The sequence below is a fragment of the Ursus americanus genome, chromosome 21 (genome assembly GCF_024610735.1).
Source record: "Ursus americanus isolate L20-20 chromosome 21, mUrsAme1.1.p, whole genome shotgun sequence".
In the NCBI taxonomy this organism is placed as follows: domain Eukaryota; kingdom Metazoa; phylum Chordata; class Mammalia; order Carnivora; family Ursidae; genus Ursus; species Ursus americanus.
Genome location: NC_142147.1, coordinates 56,507,949 through 56,523,306, shown reverse-complemented (window position 1 = coordinate 56,523,306; position 15,358 = coordinate 56,507,949). Strand labels below are relative to the sequence as shown.

At 44.0% G+C, this 15,358-nt stretch overlaps 1 protein-coding gene and 1 long non-coding RNA gene across 6 annotated transcripts in view; one reads left to right on the top strand and one right to left on the bottom strand.

Annotated features, from left to right (window-relative positions):
* The window catches only part of NLRP5 (NLR family pyrin domain containing 5), a 31,042-nt gene extending 17,626 nt beyond the window's left edge, over positions 1–13,416 (bottom strand). The window contains exons 1-4 of the mRNA XM_045774251.2: positions 13,346–13,416; positions 6,318–6,674; positions 3,767–3,844; positions 2,243–2,299 (exon numbers count right to left, since the gene is read on the bottom strand). Of these exons, the coding sequence (XP_045630207.2) occupies positions 2,243–2,299; positions 3,767–3,844; positions 6,318–6,606 (424 nt within the window). The 5' untranslated portion in view covers positions 6,607–6,674; positions 13,346–13,416. The remainder of the gene's footprint in view (positions 1–2,242; positions 2,300–3,766; positions 3,845–6,317; positions 6,675–13,345) is intronic.
* LOC148108338 (uncharacterized) overlaps positions 1–15,358 on the top strand; it is a 51,760-nt gene that overhangs the window by 22,871 nt on the left and 13,531 nt on the right. For 4 of the 5 annotated variants that reach the window (XR_015720821.1, XR_015720823.1, XR_015720824.1 and 1 more), the window contains one exon: positions 12,462–14,090. This is a non-coding gene — a long non-coding RNA (uncharacterized LOC148108338). The remainder of the gene's footprint in view (positions 1–12,461; positions 14,091–15,358) is intronic. The other variant, XR_015720825.1, reaches the window with a different exon arrangement.

The window sequence follows — 15,358 nt, the reverse complement described above, 5'->3', positions numbered from 1 at the left end:
TTTTCTTAAACAGCAATTTTTTATGCATCCCGTTATTGTCTAGCCTCTAGACTGTGATTTAAGTTGTATGAAACAACTTTACCTCCATACCTCCAGCCTCTTCAATAGTCTCTGACATCTGATAGGTACTCAGTACCATGAAAAACCCCTCCAATCCTGGGTCTTTACATTTGCAGGTAATAGTATTATCTTTAAAGAAAGGTAGCAAGACTCTCTCGGTATAGGTGTATAAGGGCATTACTATCTCTACATAAAGTCTCTACAGAGAAGTTCTAAATCTTAAACTCCATTATTGTGTATCAGGGACAGGTATTAAGAGACCTGTATTAAAACCACAGGAAGCAGACCTTGAGATCTGAACAACCTCTATTTGCTGAGCTCAGACCGATGCATTACCCTCAAAGGACAGACTATGCTCCTGGGCTGTAGGTTTTCAGAAAGGGTAGGCAGCCCCAGGAGGGTAAGTCTGCAGTTGAATTCAGGTCTTCCTCGGCCACCTCTCCTCCCATGGACTCAAATCACATCTGGGACCTAGAGTTCCAAATCTCCCTCTGTGGCACTGACTTCTTCCCCAAGATCCCAGGCTCTCGTGTCAAGCTCACCACCTTAAAGTGTCACAGGGACCTCAAATTCAACACATCAAAAACTCGTGTTTTACCTCCAACCAGAAACTCCTCTCATACGTGTCCTATAAGTGATAATTAGAAAAAAAGTTTCTATTTGTGAACTTCCTTTGGAACTGATGTTTGGCTCATTGCTTTCTCCGTAAACCTAATTTTAGCCCCGTCTCCCCTTCTATGGTGGTTTGTTCATCTATGAAATGGGGATATTAATACCTCCCTTATGAGACCAGTGTAGGGTGCCATGGCATAATCATAAGATCTGGAGACCAGCACCTGGCCTGTGGCAATTATTCTAGAGAGGCCATCAATCTTGGTATTTATTACCACTCGTCCCAGCTGAAAATGGACAATTCTGGCAACTACTGGGTCTTCAAGCGTTTGTCCAGTGAAAGGTTACATAATGCACCCGAGACTAATATAGGTTAGGTCGTAGAGTTGGAACAAAAGCCCAGCTTGAACGTTAAATAAGTCAGTGACTCCTGGCGTCACCATCGATCACACTGTCCAACTAGAAAGGTGGGAGCCACTCCTGAAATTTTTTTCTGAAACCTGAAACAACAACTTGTATTAAATATCTCAGAAGTCAAAGCGCTTCCGTCCATCAGCACTTCCTTGTACGTCAATGTTCACAGAGGGATTATTTGCAATAGCCAGGAAGCACAGAGAGCCCAAATGCCCATCGTGTGATGAATGGATAAAGAAAGTGTGGTCTATCTGCACTACAGGATAGTAGAGATTCGCCAAGTGCTGGTATGTGCTACAACGTGGACGAACACAGAAAACATTACGCTAAGTGAAAGGAGCCAGTCATGAAAGGCCACACTTGTAGGATGCCACCTATATGAAAATCCAGAACAGGCCACTTCGTAGTGGCAGAAAGTGTATGATGGTTGCATAGGGCTTGGGGAAGAAGAGATGTAGAGTGACCATGGGTTTGGGGTTTCTTTGGGGAAGAGGAAAATGCCCTGGAATAAGAGAATGGTGATCGCTGCCCAACTCGGTGAACGTATGAAGAAACCCCACACTGCATTGTACATGAATTACAGCTCAATAAGAGAGGCTCAAGTGACATTCCTCAGGAAAGCCTGCTGTCACCTCCTTGACTGGTCAACTGCCGTTTCGTAGGATCATGGCAGCCGGGACCTCATCTTCATTTTGTGTTTTGTTTGGTTTGGTTAACGTGTAAGTCTACATGGTCATATATGGATATTTTACCACCATCTTGCTGTCACCGTTCTTCAGATGGTGGGTATTCACCAAACAAAGGTTGACAGAAGGAATTGAGGAAAAAAAGATCACCACTAGCCAAGTAACTCTGACCAAACCACGTGCCTGCGCTTGTCTCTATATTTAGCACCTGTCAAACGAACTTGTGCTTGATGCCCAAATTCACCAGAGTCTCAGGTTTTTGGAATTTATCTTCATACCCAGTGACTGTCGATGATCACAGCGAACATATATGACTCTGTCCTTGGTGATGATTCTAGGAGCTCTTGGGAAAGAGACTGATGAGCAAAGGGACCATGGACTCCTCTGCCACCCAAACTCCATAGACTGGTTTTCACCCAGCTTCCTTCCAGGATGGAAAAAAAAAAAAAAGGTGAATCCGTTTTCTTTACCTTGTTCTTTTGTCTCTGCTGCTGTGGCACCAGATTGTTCTAGAGCTTGTGGAGTTCCTGCAAAAAAGAGAGGAAGGACGAATTACATGAGTATCCAAATCAGAGAGGGCCCAGACCCACATCCCAGGACCAGTTGGAAACATGGCAGCCGCTGGCTCAGCTAGAGAGACTAACGGTATGTAAAATGAGCACTTGATTCAAAATCAGAAGATAGGAGGTTCTGGTCTCATTCCTGCTTTTAATTCATTGGGGACCTTGAGGCAAGACATTAAAATGAGGGATAAAAGCTGGTGGATAAGAACCAAGGATGTCTGGAGTCTGACATAGGATTTAAATGGGAATTCTGTCACTTATGAGGTCTTAGACAACTTGCTGGGCTTACAGGCTTCTGTATGTTTATCTGTAAAGCTGGGATAGTAGTTCCTATGTTGTGGATTTGCTCTGAAGATTAAATCAGGTGTTTTGGTAGAGGAATAGTACAGCCTCTGGCATGTAATAGCTACCACTTATCGAGAATAATCATTACGTCTACTTATTAAAAAATAGTTTCCTAATGTGGCTAAGTACATATTTGACTTAGGTGATGTGGGAATGACCTTACAGTATTTGAGGAATAGCCCTAATGGTGGTGTTAGTCTTGTAAATTATATTTAAGAAATGATACAATCAATTATGACAAATGTAATGGAAAACCACTTGAGCATTTTTAAAGCAGAAGAGTCAATTATTAGATGTAAATTTCTGAAAGATCACCTTGGTTGTTATTGTATGGAGAATGGATTGCATATAACCAGAGTGGAACCAGATAAGAGATGCAAAGGAAATGATTCTCATACAGGGTATGGGTAGAAACACATAGAAATGGGTTATATTTCAGATGTAGATCTCCTAGGATTTTGATTCATTGGACGGAAGGTAGAGAAAGAAAAGAGTCAGACTAAAAAGCGACTAGGCTGTAGTGTGGGTAACAGCGGGGAATGCCTGTTGTCTGCGCAAGCCTGCATCTTTCCCTCTTTGTTTTGGCTTCACTGCTGTGATCCCTTTTGCTGGTCTCCCTTTCCCTCTGCTGAACTATGAGCTTCATAAATGCAGGGGATTTGTACGTACGTTGTCCACGGATGTAACATAAGTACCCATAGCAGTGCCTGGCATGTCACCAGCACTCAAATATGTGGGGAGTTGTATTGAATCTGGTTTCATGCTATCTGGATCTCACCAGCAAAGCCTCCAAAACAGATCCCTAGGTGGAGCTTGTCCTGGCAAAGTCATGAAGTTGCCTGGACTGAAGATGGGAACCCAGAGAGCTGTAAGAAAACTTTAAGATCACAGAGTTCTCTTGGACTTAGATTAAGAAAGACCATGATTACTAGATCCTCAGAATGCAGGACAATCAGCTAACAACAGGATGCCAGACTGGAAAGAACACTGGACTATCAGAAGTCATGGTTTGAGTCCTGGATGGGCCACTAACTAATCACCATGTGGCTTTAGACACATCCATTTTCCCACCACGTCCACACTGACCTGGCACTTCTTTCATGCTTGGTTCTTGGTCGTTCTTCATTCGTGTAGAATTTTCTGGTATTTCAGTCAGTGAATATCCTGCAACAGAGAGGACAGGACACAGTAGTCTCAGTAAAGTCATAGCAATTCCCCAGACGAGGGGTGAGAGCATCCCCTGCCCAAATTACTGCGGGGAACCAAGACGAGCCTCAGGATCTTAGTTCGTTCCAGGACTAGCTGGTAATGGAGACAATGCAGTCAGATCCTCCAGGGCCACCAGCACAGTGAAGCAACAGAGACTTGTCATAAAGAGCGCTCGGAGTTTGAACTTGTAAAGTCCAGTCCCGTTTTTGCCGTCTGGCCTTGGGTAATTCACACGATGAGGCAGTATATTGTGCTTATCAAGAGTTTATCTTCAAGAGTCATCCTCAGCCCCTCTCTTGAACTTAGCTAGTTAACTACTCACTAGAGGCCTCTGAATTATCCAAATAGAGGTGTCCAACTTACGAGTTCTAACACTGAGCACTTTTTCTCCAGTCTACTTGCTGCAAAACATCTCTTTCAGTGTTTCTTGGGATGAGGTAATAGAACCCCATCCACTGGGGCGCCTGGGTGGCTCAGTCAGTTAAGCGTCTGCCTTCAGCTCAGGTCATGATCCCGGGGTCCTGGGATCGGGCCCCACATCGGGCTCCCTGCTCAGCAATGAGTCTGCTTCTCCCTCTCCTGCTGCCCCTGCTTGTGCTCTCTCAAAAGGAATAAAATAAAATCTTAAAAAAACAAAAGCCACATCCACCCACTTTCTCATGCCAGAAACATGGGCATCATCCATTATGGCATATCCGCTCTCTGCATTAAGTCCTACAAAAGCAGTGTGTTTGCTTTGAAACATCTTCTGATTGCATGTCTACTTTCTTTAACAGCCATTGCCACCCTGGCCCAAGACACCACTCTTTCTCCCATGGGGTACCAGAATGGCCTCCTACCTAGTCTCCCCATGTCTAGTCATGACTTTCTGGACCACACGACACTTCAACAACGATGATTAACTGGATTATTTTTACCCCTGTCCCCTTTAAAATGAATTGCTTCTGCTTTGCTATTATTATTTTTAATATAAATTTTTATATAAAATAATTTATTTTCAAGATGCTGTGTTATTGGACTTGTAGTCTACCCCCCCCCCCATATTAATCTCTTGCCTTGTTCCCTCCTGTTCTCCATGGTCTAGCCAAGCTCTTTGTTAAAGGCTTCGTAATGCTATCTGTGTTGCTCAGTGTGTTCCTCTCTACCATAACCAGTGAGCTTGGCTAGCTGCTTTCCTTCATATTTGTTTCAGCTTGAACTTCACCTCTTCTGGAAAGTGATTCTAGTCTTCATTTGCCTCTGGTGTGGAATAGGAAGCTCTCCTTTTTCGATACCATTTTTAAAAAATCACCCATTTGTCCCTCTTCCCTGTTGTACTGGAAGCTATAACTCTTTGGCGGGTGACCCATGAGAATTTAAAGGCATGTTAAATGACGAGTCTCATCTTTGTCACCCGTTAGCTTGTGAACTCGGTCAGGTGTAGATCTTGGTGGAACCTCTGTTTTAGCTTCTGCCACGGGGAACCTATTTCATCCGGTGGGTTTGAGACTGGATGGCAGGGCAGTTTGCACACAGTGTCTCATCTAGATCAGCCATCATTTTAATTTTATAGTCTTCGTTTCCTGTGAATATTCTCAACATGTCTTCCACACAGAGCTTTTTTGAAGCTCAGAAGGAATAGCTTCTCGTTAAGTCCTTCGTGATTGTGGGTGCTGAGTCACCTCTAGGGATGGTATACCTGTAGTCTTTAGGGCCGATCTGACTGTTCACCCTTGGGACTCTAAGTTTTCTGTCAACAGTCTAAGAGAAGAATTCCTCCTGATAAAGGAGGGCTGTTTTTTTCTACTACCTTTCTCCTAAATACCCTAAGCCAATCACACAATTTGATCTGAGTACATTGCAGTAATATGGACACCAACAGTCAGACCAGATCAGTCTTTAGAAGAGTTCCTTGAGCTCTAATCCTTTAGCTTGGGGCAAGAAATATGGGAGACGCCCCCTGTACAACCACCAGTGTTCCCAACAAATGAACGAAGCTTTGTTAACCACGTTGTACACGTTATGTTATTGAGTCTTTGCAACAGCACAGGTAAGCATCTAAGTTACTGTTCCAAGATGTGGAAGCCAAGGGTCAGGGTAAAAGGGGATTTGCCCAAAGTCACACACAGAACAAGTGGAAGGTGCAGAGCTCAAGCTTAGCACTTAGGACTCCAGCTCCTGTCTACAAACGTCAACCAAATTCTGTCTGGGTAGAGGGTCTGTCTACCCATTTCTTCTCCTTATTTCACAGGCTGGAAACGACTGTAATTTCCAGCCAGGCAGGAAGACTAATGAGTGACTTCTCACAGCTCAGACTCACACCATGGAGGTGGACCCAGTCGGTGGTCCACCAGTCAGGTGGACCCGAGGATACCTTCCCCATGCCCACGGGAGCTTGAGGTCACCTCCCTTCTCTCCCACCCCCAGGTTCGCCCCAGGTCTTACTCACTTTTCATCTCTCCCCTTGCCTTCTCAGAGAGAGTGGGCAGATACATCTTGTCAAAGATATAGATCGATATTTTCCAGGCAAGAGATTCTTCATAATACTCATGCAAGAGGGAGGCGAGATGTTCCACACCGGCATTGCTCACTTCAGCCCATGGAAAGGAGCACATTGCCAGCTCTGAAGCGTTTTCCATGAGCAGTTTCTTAAATGTCTGAAACTCTTCCTTGCTTAACTGCTCGAAACACCATTGCAGTCCATAGTTGGAAAAGGAGGGTAATTTGGCTTCTTTCATCTTAGTGCAAGTCAGAGCTCAGGTATTGACGGAAAAGTGGATTCTTTAATAATGTGGAGAAATGGTACCTGTGAAAGAGTAATAAGATTCAAAAGAGGATCTTGCATCAAATTCTCAAGTTCATACAATCAACCTCGTCAGCTTACTAGAAACATTATCTGTTCCTTTTGTGAAACGCACAGAGAAACCCCATTCATGGGTGACAATTCTTCATAGACTTAAAGTTACTTGACATTATATCTATTTATCTTGTTAGGAGAATATAAGCTCTGGGATGTTTTGCTGCCCTTATCCCTAGTTCCCCAAACAGCACCTGGCATAGAGTCAGACTAAAAACACTTAAAGAATACAAAAACACTAATTTGAAGGTATATGCACACCACTACATTTATTTTTGTTTCGGGAAATAGACTATCATTCTCTAGTAGAAAGTCTGTGTTCTATAAACGGGTGGGCGTGAGCAGTGAGAATTCGGATTTGGAAAAAGGCTTAAAAAAACCCACACATGCAAGCACACATGCACCGGAAGACAGATTCTCCGTAAGAGCCACACATAGGCAGGTAAACAAAGTGTGATCCTGGCGAAACTGAGGGACGTTGGCTCTGCAAAAATTTGGAGTTTCATGTTTCCAGAAACATAAAGCAGCAAAATCACACGGTCTCGATGAATGCTTAAATAGTCTGGAGACATGCTTTGCAAACTAGAACGAGGCATCCTTCAACAAACCAAATTATCTGCTAGTAAAAGCTCCAGCAAATATACTTAGTGGTGGAACTTTGTTTAAAAAAAAAAAGTCAGAACAGAAGTCAGACTTTCTGCGAAGGGCTGGCTGTTTTTGGCTTTGTGGGTCATTAGCTCTCTGTCCCAGCCACTCAGCTTGGTTGCCACTGACCATAGATAAACAGGAAAGCTGTTCCCAAGAAAACAGGTGATGGGCTGGATTGGGCTCTCAGGCTGCAGTTTGCTGACCCCAGGGAGGGAGACTGAGCATCTCTCCTCGGTTTTGTACTCTCTCCACTACTATTTTATGTTTTCTGTAGCAAAGCAATTGGATAAAGAAATGAGAAGTATAAAAGTGACAAAGAAAGATAAAATAAGAACCTTTGTAGGTGGGTTGAAAAAACCATCATAAATTGTTAAGTCATCATGGAATTGAGTTGGTAACCAATCCGAGATATAAAACCCCATCCTAATCCTATTTTTGGTATATGTGCTGCCAAAGCAAGCACTAAAATCCCATGCTAATCCTAATAACCAGTCAGGAAACACGATGAGCGATCAGATTAACTAAGAGATAAAAATGGGATTTATTTAGGAAAGTGAAGTGCCTATTTTGAAAGCCGTAACATCCTCCTGATAAAAACCTTGATGAGGAAAGACAGTGTCTATTTTCAAAAATCAATGCTCCTGAAAGTCATCAATATATCACCCAAGAAGTCGTACTGATGTATTTATTGGGACTACACACTCATTGAAGTTCTTAGAAGAAGCCAAAAATAGACAAGAACATTTGGGGGGAAAAAAATGACTTCACTGATGTCTCAGCTAGGTGGTGACCTCCATGAGAGGTCACCGTTTCCTAGGGTCTAAGACAGCGGAAGTCATGCTACCTCTTAAATATATATGTTCATGAATTCCTACCTCACAAAATAATTTGCAGATGAAACAGAATGTCCTAATGGTAGAAACAAGACCAATAAGATGACAAAAATTCATTCAACTCAGTGCCCTTCCTCCCCGCCCCCAAAAAGCCATATTAAGGCTCGCCTGAGAAATGAACTGGTACAAATAAATTTGAAACGCATGACGAAGACTCCATTATATAAGCCACTCTCCATCAATGGAAATGATCAATAGCTCAATTTATTAAAATGAGCGAAGGATATAAACAACTAAAAAAAAACCCGGATATGGCTTTTAAATGTACTTGAAATCAATGGTATAACTAATAATAATATGATCAATAAAAATTCTAATGATTTCCCATGTTTGATATCAAGCTGGCAGTGTCCATAATGTTTGGTCATGCCCTGCTTCATTACGGTGTAGGAAAAAGGTGCTCCTACATTTTTGGTGGAAGTTTAAACTTGTGCCATCTCTTTTGGGGGGGCAATTTGGCAAGATCTGTGCATTTTTAATGCAAATATTATTAGATACAGGCTTGTGTGTAACAGCAAGACTGAAGGCCATTGATCCATAACAGGAGTGTTAATTGAAGCAGTTAAGCACCCTGCATCCTTAAAAATGCTCAGTCAGCACAAAATGGTGCCCCAGTCTGTAGGACATTAACACAATCCCACCCCATGCCCACACACAGTATCTTTGGGGGATGAGCAGAAAGTGGGTTGAGTAGGGGAGGGTGAACTAACCAGGCCAAGGGAAGTGTTAGGAGTTAGTTGGACAGTTAGGTAGTCAGGGCTGGGGCCCCCAAGAAGAAAATACAGAGTCAGGACAACTAAGATCAAACAGCACTGACATCCTCTTTTGTAGCCTTTGCAGAAAGGACTTCTGCAAAACGTCCTAAGATAAGACAATTAACCATAAAGCATTTGTTACTATCACGGGCAAGGGGCAGTTAAGACATAAGCTCTCAGATGTCAGCCAAAAAAGACCATCAGCTCATGGACATGAACCTAATAGGTAGATAGATACGTGACCAGAGCCCTGAATGGCACGACTCAGCACACCCTGACTGCTTAAGATAGTTCTGCAAAAGAGCTCATAAAACTCCCTAAACTTATAAACTCCAAGGGCAACGCACTGGGGCCCCCCTCCCTCCCCATGAGCTTTATACTATTACTCCAACTTGGCTTTGCTGCCCACCACCCTTCCTCCGGTCTACCTCTTCATTCTTCAAAGTGTGTGACCAAGAACTGTGGGCACTAAAGGCAGAGAATTTCTGCAACAGGACACTTGTCACTTTACGCCTTCTCAAATGGTTTGCGTTTTCAAAATACTACCACCATTAAAAGTCATTTTAGAAGCTACTAGAAATGTATTTTACTAACACAATTCTTACCATTACCCATCTATGAAAGACCAAAAAAGAAAAAAAAAGGCTAGGGAGAGGGAGCCAGGTAAACATTACTGACAATGGGGAGACGTTTATGTGCTGATTACTCAGAGCCCTTTCAAGAACATCAACTTTTATGCACATTCCTATATAATATTTATGGAGAATACTGACTGTATTGGTGGAAAAAGGGAAAAATACTTATTTATAAGAACGTGTTAAAAAGGTTACATCCTAACCACAGAGCAATTAAAATTTTAAACTAAAATTTCCTAGTTTTGTATATAGCTGTCCAATTTTCCCAGCACCATTTATTGAAGAGACTGTCTTTTTTCCACCGGATGTTTTTTCCTGCTTTATCAAATATTAGTTGCCCAAAGAGCCGAGGGTCCATTTCTGGGTTCTCTATTCTGTTCCATTGGTCTACGTGTCTGTTTTTGTGCCAGTACCATGCTGTCTTGGTGATCACAGCTTTGTAGTATAGCTCGAAATCCGGCGACGTGATGCCCCCAGCTTTGTTTTTCCTTTTCAACAATTCTTTGGAGATTCAGGGCCTTTTCTGGTTCCATACAAATTTAAGGGCTGTTTGTTCCAGTTCTTTGAAAAATGTCATTGGTAAAGAATGAAACTTGACCATTCTCTCACACCATACACAAAGATAAACTCCAAATGGATGAAAGACCTCAATGTGAGACAGGAATCCATCAAAATCTTAGAGGAGAACATAGGCTGCAACCTCTTTGACATCGGCCACAGCAACTTTTTTCATGACATCTCCAAAGGCAAGAGAAACAAAAGAAAAAATGAATTTGTGGGACTTCATCAAGATAAAAAGCTTCTGCACAGCAAAGGAAACAGTCAACAAAACTAAGAGGCAGCCCACGGAATGGAGAAGATATTTGCAAATGACACTACAGAAAAAAGACTGGTATCCAAGATCTACAAAGAACTCCTCAAACTCAATACATGGGAAACAAATAATCAAATAAAAAAATGGGCAGAAGATATGAACACTTTTCCAATGAAGACATACAAATGTCTAACAGACACATGAAATATGTTCAACATCATTAGCCATCAGGGAAATTCAAATCAAAACCACATTGAGATCCCACCTTACGCCAGTTAGAATGGCAAAGATCAACAAGGCAGGAAGCAACAAACGTTGGAGAGGATGTGGAGAAAGGGGATCCCTCTTACACTGTTGGTGGGAATGCAAGCTGGTACAGCCACTCTGGAAAACAGTGTGGAGGTCCCTTAAAAAGTTAAAAATTGAGCTACTCTATGATCCAGCAATTGCACTACTGGGTATTTACCCCAAAGATACAGACGTAGTGAAGAGAAGGGCCATATGCACCCCAATGTTCACAGCAGCATTATCCCCAATAGCTAAATCGTGGAAGGAGCCGAGATGCCCTTCAATAGATGACTGGATTAAGAAGTTGTGGTCCATATATACAATGGAATATTACTCAGCTATCAGAAAGAGCGAGTTCTCAACATTTGCTGCAACATGGACGGCACTGGAGGAGATAATGCTAAGTGAAATAAGTCAAGCAGAGAAAGACAATTATCATATGGTTTCACTCATTTATGGAACATAAGAAATAGGAAGATTGGTAGGAGAAGGAAGGGAAGAATGAAGGGGGGAGTAAACAGAAGGGGAAATGAACCATGAGAAACTGTGGACTCTGGGAAACAAACTGAGGGCTTCGGGGGGGGGGGGTGGGGGAATGGGATAGGCTGGTGATGGGTAGTAAGGAGGGCACGTATTACATGGAGCACTGGGTGTTATATGCAAATAATGAATCATGGAACATTGCATCTTTACATCAAAAACCAGGGATGTACTGTATGGTGACTAACATAATATAATAAAAAAACATTTAAAAAACTGGGATGTACTGTATGGTGACTAATAAAATAAAAATTATTAAAAAATAAATAAAATAAAATTTCCTAGTTTTTTCCCCCCAAAATAAAACAACCTGGATACATGGAGATTGAAAACAAAAGAACCCCCCCACCACCAAATCTCTCAACTATTTGGTTAAGTTACCAAGTGAATATAGAAAGCTCATTTAAAAGAGAATGAATTCCAGATTGGCACACCTGAACACTATAGACGTGATTCGAATTAAATGTTCGCCTTACCATGCAAAGCAATCACTAGAGAAATCAGAGGAATGAGAAGAGAGCCATGGCTGTAAGAAGCCCCAAAAGTCGCAGGGGTCTCAGGAAGGTTATTTTTAGGATGGGAGGACTGACACAGTTTATATGCTCTGAGTGAAGAGGAAGTAAAGATACAAGCAGCAAGCAAAAAACCTAAATGAGTACTTATTCTTTTCTAAACCCCTTCTTGGACAACTTACAGCAACTCGTTAGAACTTTCCATAAGTAATGTCAATATACAAAGGGTATTACTGCTTTCACTTCACAGAGTCGAAAGCTGAGGTTCTGTCAAGGTGAACAGCTCCCTCCGCTTTAGGAAAAAGCATTTTAACACACCCTGGTTCGAATGCTCCACGTCTTCCAACACACCGCAGAGAGGGAGCTGGTAATCAAACCCAGCGGAGTAGGGAGGAGGAGAGCCCAGGTGGAAGGACTAGCCTGGGATAGGCAGATGGACGCCTTGCCCCGTAAAACTGAGAGGGGCTGGGGAGAAGGTAAGGACATTATTCCCATAGGCGCCGAATTGTAGGTTGGAAGAATGTAAACCAAGAGTGGTGGTAAAGGTTATTTTCTGGAAATAAAACTAACCAAAGCTCTCCCTTCGTCTCTATCCTTTATAACCTCCACCTGCAACGGCTTTCTGCATGGGGGCCTTGAATGATCCCATAGAAGCAGTCAAGATTACGGGCTGGAGAGGACTCACGCCATTCTGAACATGGATTCAGCCCTTGCTACCCCAGGCAAAGCCGTTTAATTCATCTGTGACTCAGCCTCTCCACTCAGCGAAGAACACCCTCAGGGCTGCACACTTCAGTAACCGTAAGCCATAACTAACAAAATTCGCACAAGAAACACAGAGACACCACCGAACTCCCGCAAATCAGGACATCAGCCCATCTTGAGCTTGCAGCCACAGCAGCCCCGACTCTGTCCTTTCTTTGTTTTTTATCTTTTTAATTATTTATTTTTTAAAATATTTTATTTATTTTTTGGACAGAGAGAGACACAGCCAGCGAGAGAGGGAACAGAAGGAGGGGGAGTGGGAGAGGAAGAAGCAGGCTTCCAGCAGAGCAGGGAGCGCGACGCGGAGCTTGATCCCAGGACCCTAAAGGTAGACGCTTAACGACTGAGTCACCCAGGCGCCCCAATTTTTTGGTTTTTTAATGTTCAGTGATTCATTAGTTGCATATACAACCCAGTGCTCATCACATCACGTGCCCATCTCAATGCCCATCACCCAGTTACCCCATCCCCCCCCACCTCCCTTTCTGCAACCCTCAGTTTGTTTCCTGGAGTCAAGAGTCTTTATTTAGACCTAGAGGCTGGGAAGCACTGAGGAACGTATCCTAAGTGAATATGAAAACTATTTTATTAAAATGGGGGAAATGGGACACTTCATTCTTTCACAGTATGTCTTTGGTTCTTGGGCTCTGGCTAGTCGACATGGAGAGTGTGGGGGCACAGAGCAGAGCTCGAGGAATAGGTCCGAATCAGTCATGGAGAAAGAAAAGAGAGAGGAAGGCGCTAGGAACCAGACGGGATAAAATACTCACCGACTCTTCTCCTCGCCTACCAAGCCGGAAACAGCCCCCAGCCCGCGGGCCACCACGGTGATGGTCTTTGGCGAATCCTGGGCCCGTGACGTTGGTGCTCCCCATTGGCTGCCCTGGGTCGGAACGGCCAGACCCGGGAGAGATGTGGAGCAGCTGCTTTCTGCCCCCGTATGCACTGCCCCCCCACCTGCCCTTAGGCTAAGGGTGAAGACGCTGCCGCCCCCTCAGCGCACCTGTGCCCGCCTTCACTGGGCTGTCGCCCAGCAGTGATTGTGCGTGTGTCCTTATTTTACACGACCTTGACTACTATCTAACGCCACTGCTGTTATCAGTTCAATCCACTTTCTCCTTAAGACTTATCTGGATTCCCTGTGAACTCACAGTAAGCATTCCTATTTGTTGTCAGAAGAACGTTCTCCAACGTTCTCCCCTTCCAAAGTGTCCATCCTGGTTATAGAAATACAGCGACTTGTGCCATGAGTCTCCACGATAACAGTGGTCTCCCAGAGCTTTTCTGTCCCTCGCAGCTTTGAGATATAATTGACAAGTTGTGTAAATTCAAGCTGTGCCACGTGTCGATATGCTGATTTACTGCCAACCATGACCAGCTGTGGTAAGAGACAGCGCCCACTTCAGGAGTTCCCAAACTTCACCCCAGATGAGAATCACCTGGGGTGATTTTAAACCCCTTGACACCTGAGCCACACCCGATTCCAATGGAGCCCGGCGGGCTGAAGCCCCGCAGGTAAGACGCCGCCCCACAAAGTCTGGGGATGTTGTCATTTTCAAGCTCGGCTCTTCCCCAGGCTCGCTCCCCCACTGCTTTAGCGAAGGGCTGTCTCCTGGGGAGCATGTCCGTGGGTGGGTTCTCTGGCTTTCGTTGCCCAGCTCCGAGCCTGCAGCCCCCAGCAAGGCGGTTCGGGCAGCCGCACCTCATTCACTGTGGGTCCCAGCGGTAGTGCCGCACCATTGGCTCCAGCCGTTAAATTCCGGGTTCTGGAGAACACATTAAAGCAAACTCGAAATGGGGAGTTTGACTTTGACGGACCTTTATTTTTCTCTACCCCTTAAGGATGCGGTGAGGGTGGGGGCGGGGTTGAGGATCCCAACTGCTCTGACCTTTGTAACGAAACCCTTTTGGAGAGCGGAGAAACCAACGCACGTAATACCTGCTCGTTATTTGGTGTGGAAAAAGACGATTTTTCAACAGAAAAAAATTGTACAGCTGCTTCTAGATCCTTGAGTTCCAAACTGTCCTAATACTTCCATCCTGAATGGCATAGTTTATTTTTATTTTATTTTATTTTTTAAAATATTTTTTTTATTATATGATGTTAGTCACCATACAGTACATCCCTGGTTTCTGATGTAAAGTTCGATGCTTCATTAGTTGCGTCTAACACCCAGTGCACCATGCAATACGTGCCCTCCTTACTACCCATCGCCAGTCTATCCCAATCCCCCACCCCCTCCCCTCTGAAGCCCTCAGTTTGTTTCTCAGAGTCCATAGTCCCTCATGCTTCATTCCCCCTTCTGATTACCCCCCCCTTCTTTATCCCTTTCTTCCCCTACCGATCTTCCTAGTTCTTATGTTCCATAGATGAGAGAAACCATATAATTGTCTTTCTCTGCTTGACTTATTTCACTTAGCATTATCTATGAACGGCATAGTTTAGACCTGGAAGATAGTTTAGAGCTGCCCCGTGATGTACAGTCCCTGCCCATGAGGTTGGAGGGGACGTCCTGCCGACCACAAGATGGACCATGCAGGGGACCGACCACTCTCTAGAGGAAGGCTCCAGTTCAGCCTGCTGTGTGTGCGAGAAACATCTCCTTTAGCTTGTTCTGTTGTATTAATGGACTGAACCCACTAAAAAAGTTAGGTGTCACACTTCGTTTTTTAAGAGAGTTCCTTAAACACGAGGTGAGGGGCACCTGGGTGGCTCAGTTGGTTGAGCGACCAACTCTTGGTTTCGGCTCAGGTCGTCATCTTGGAGTGGTGAGATCGAGCCC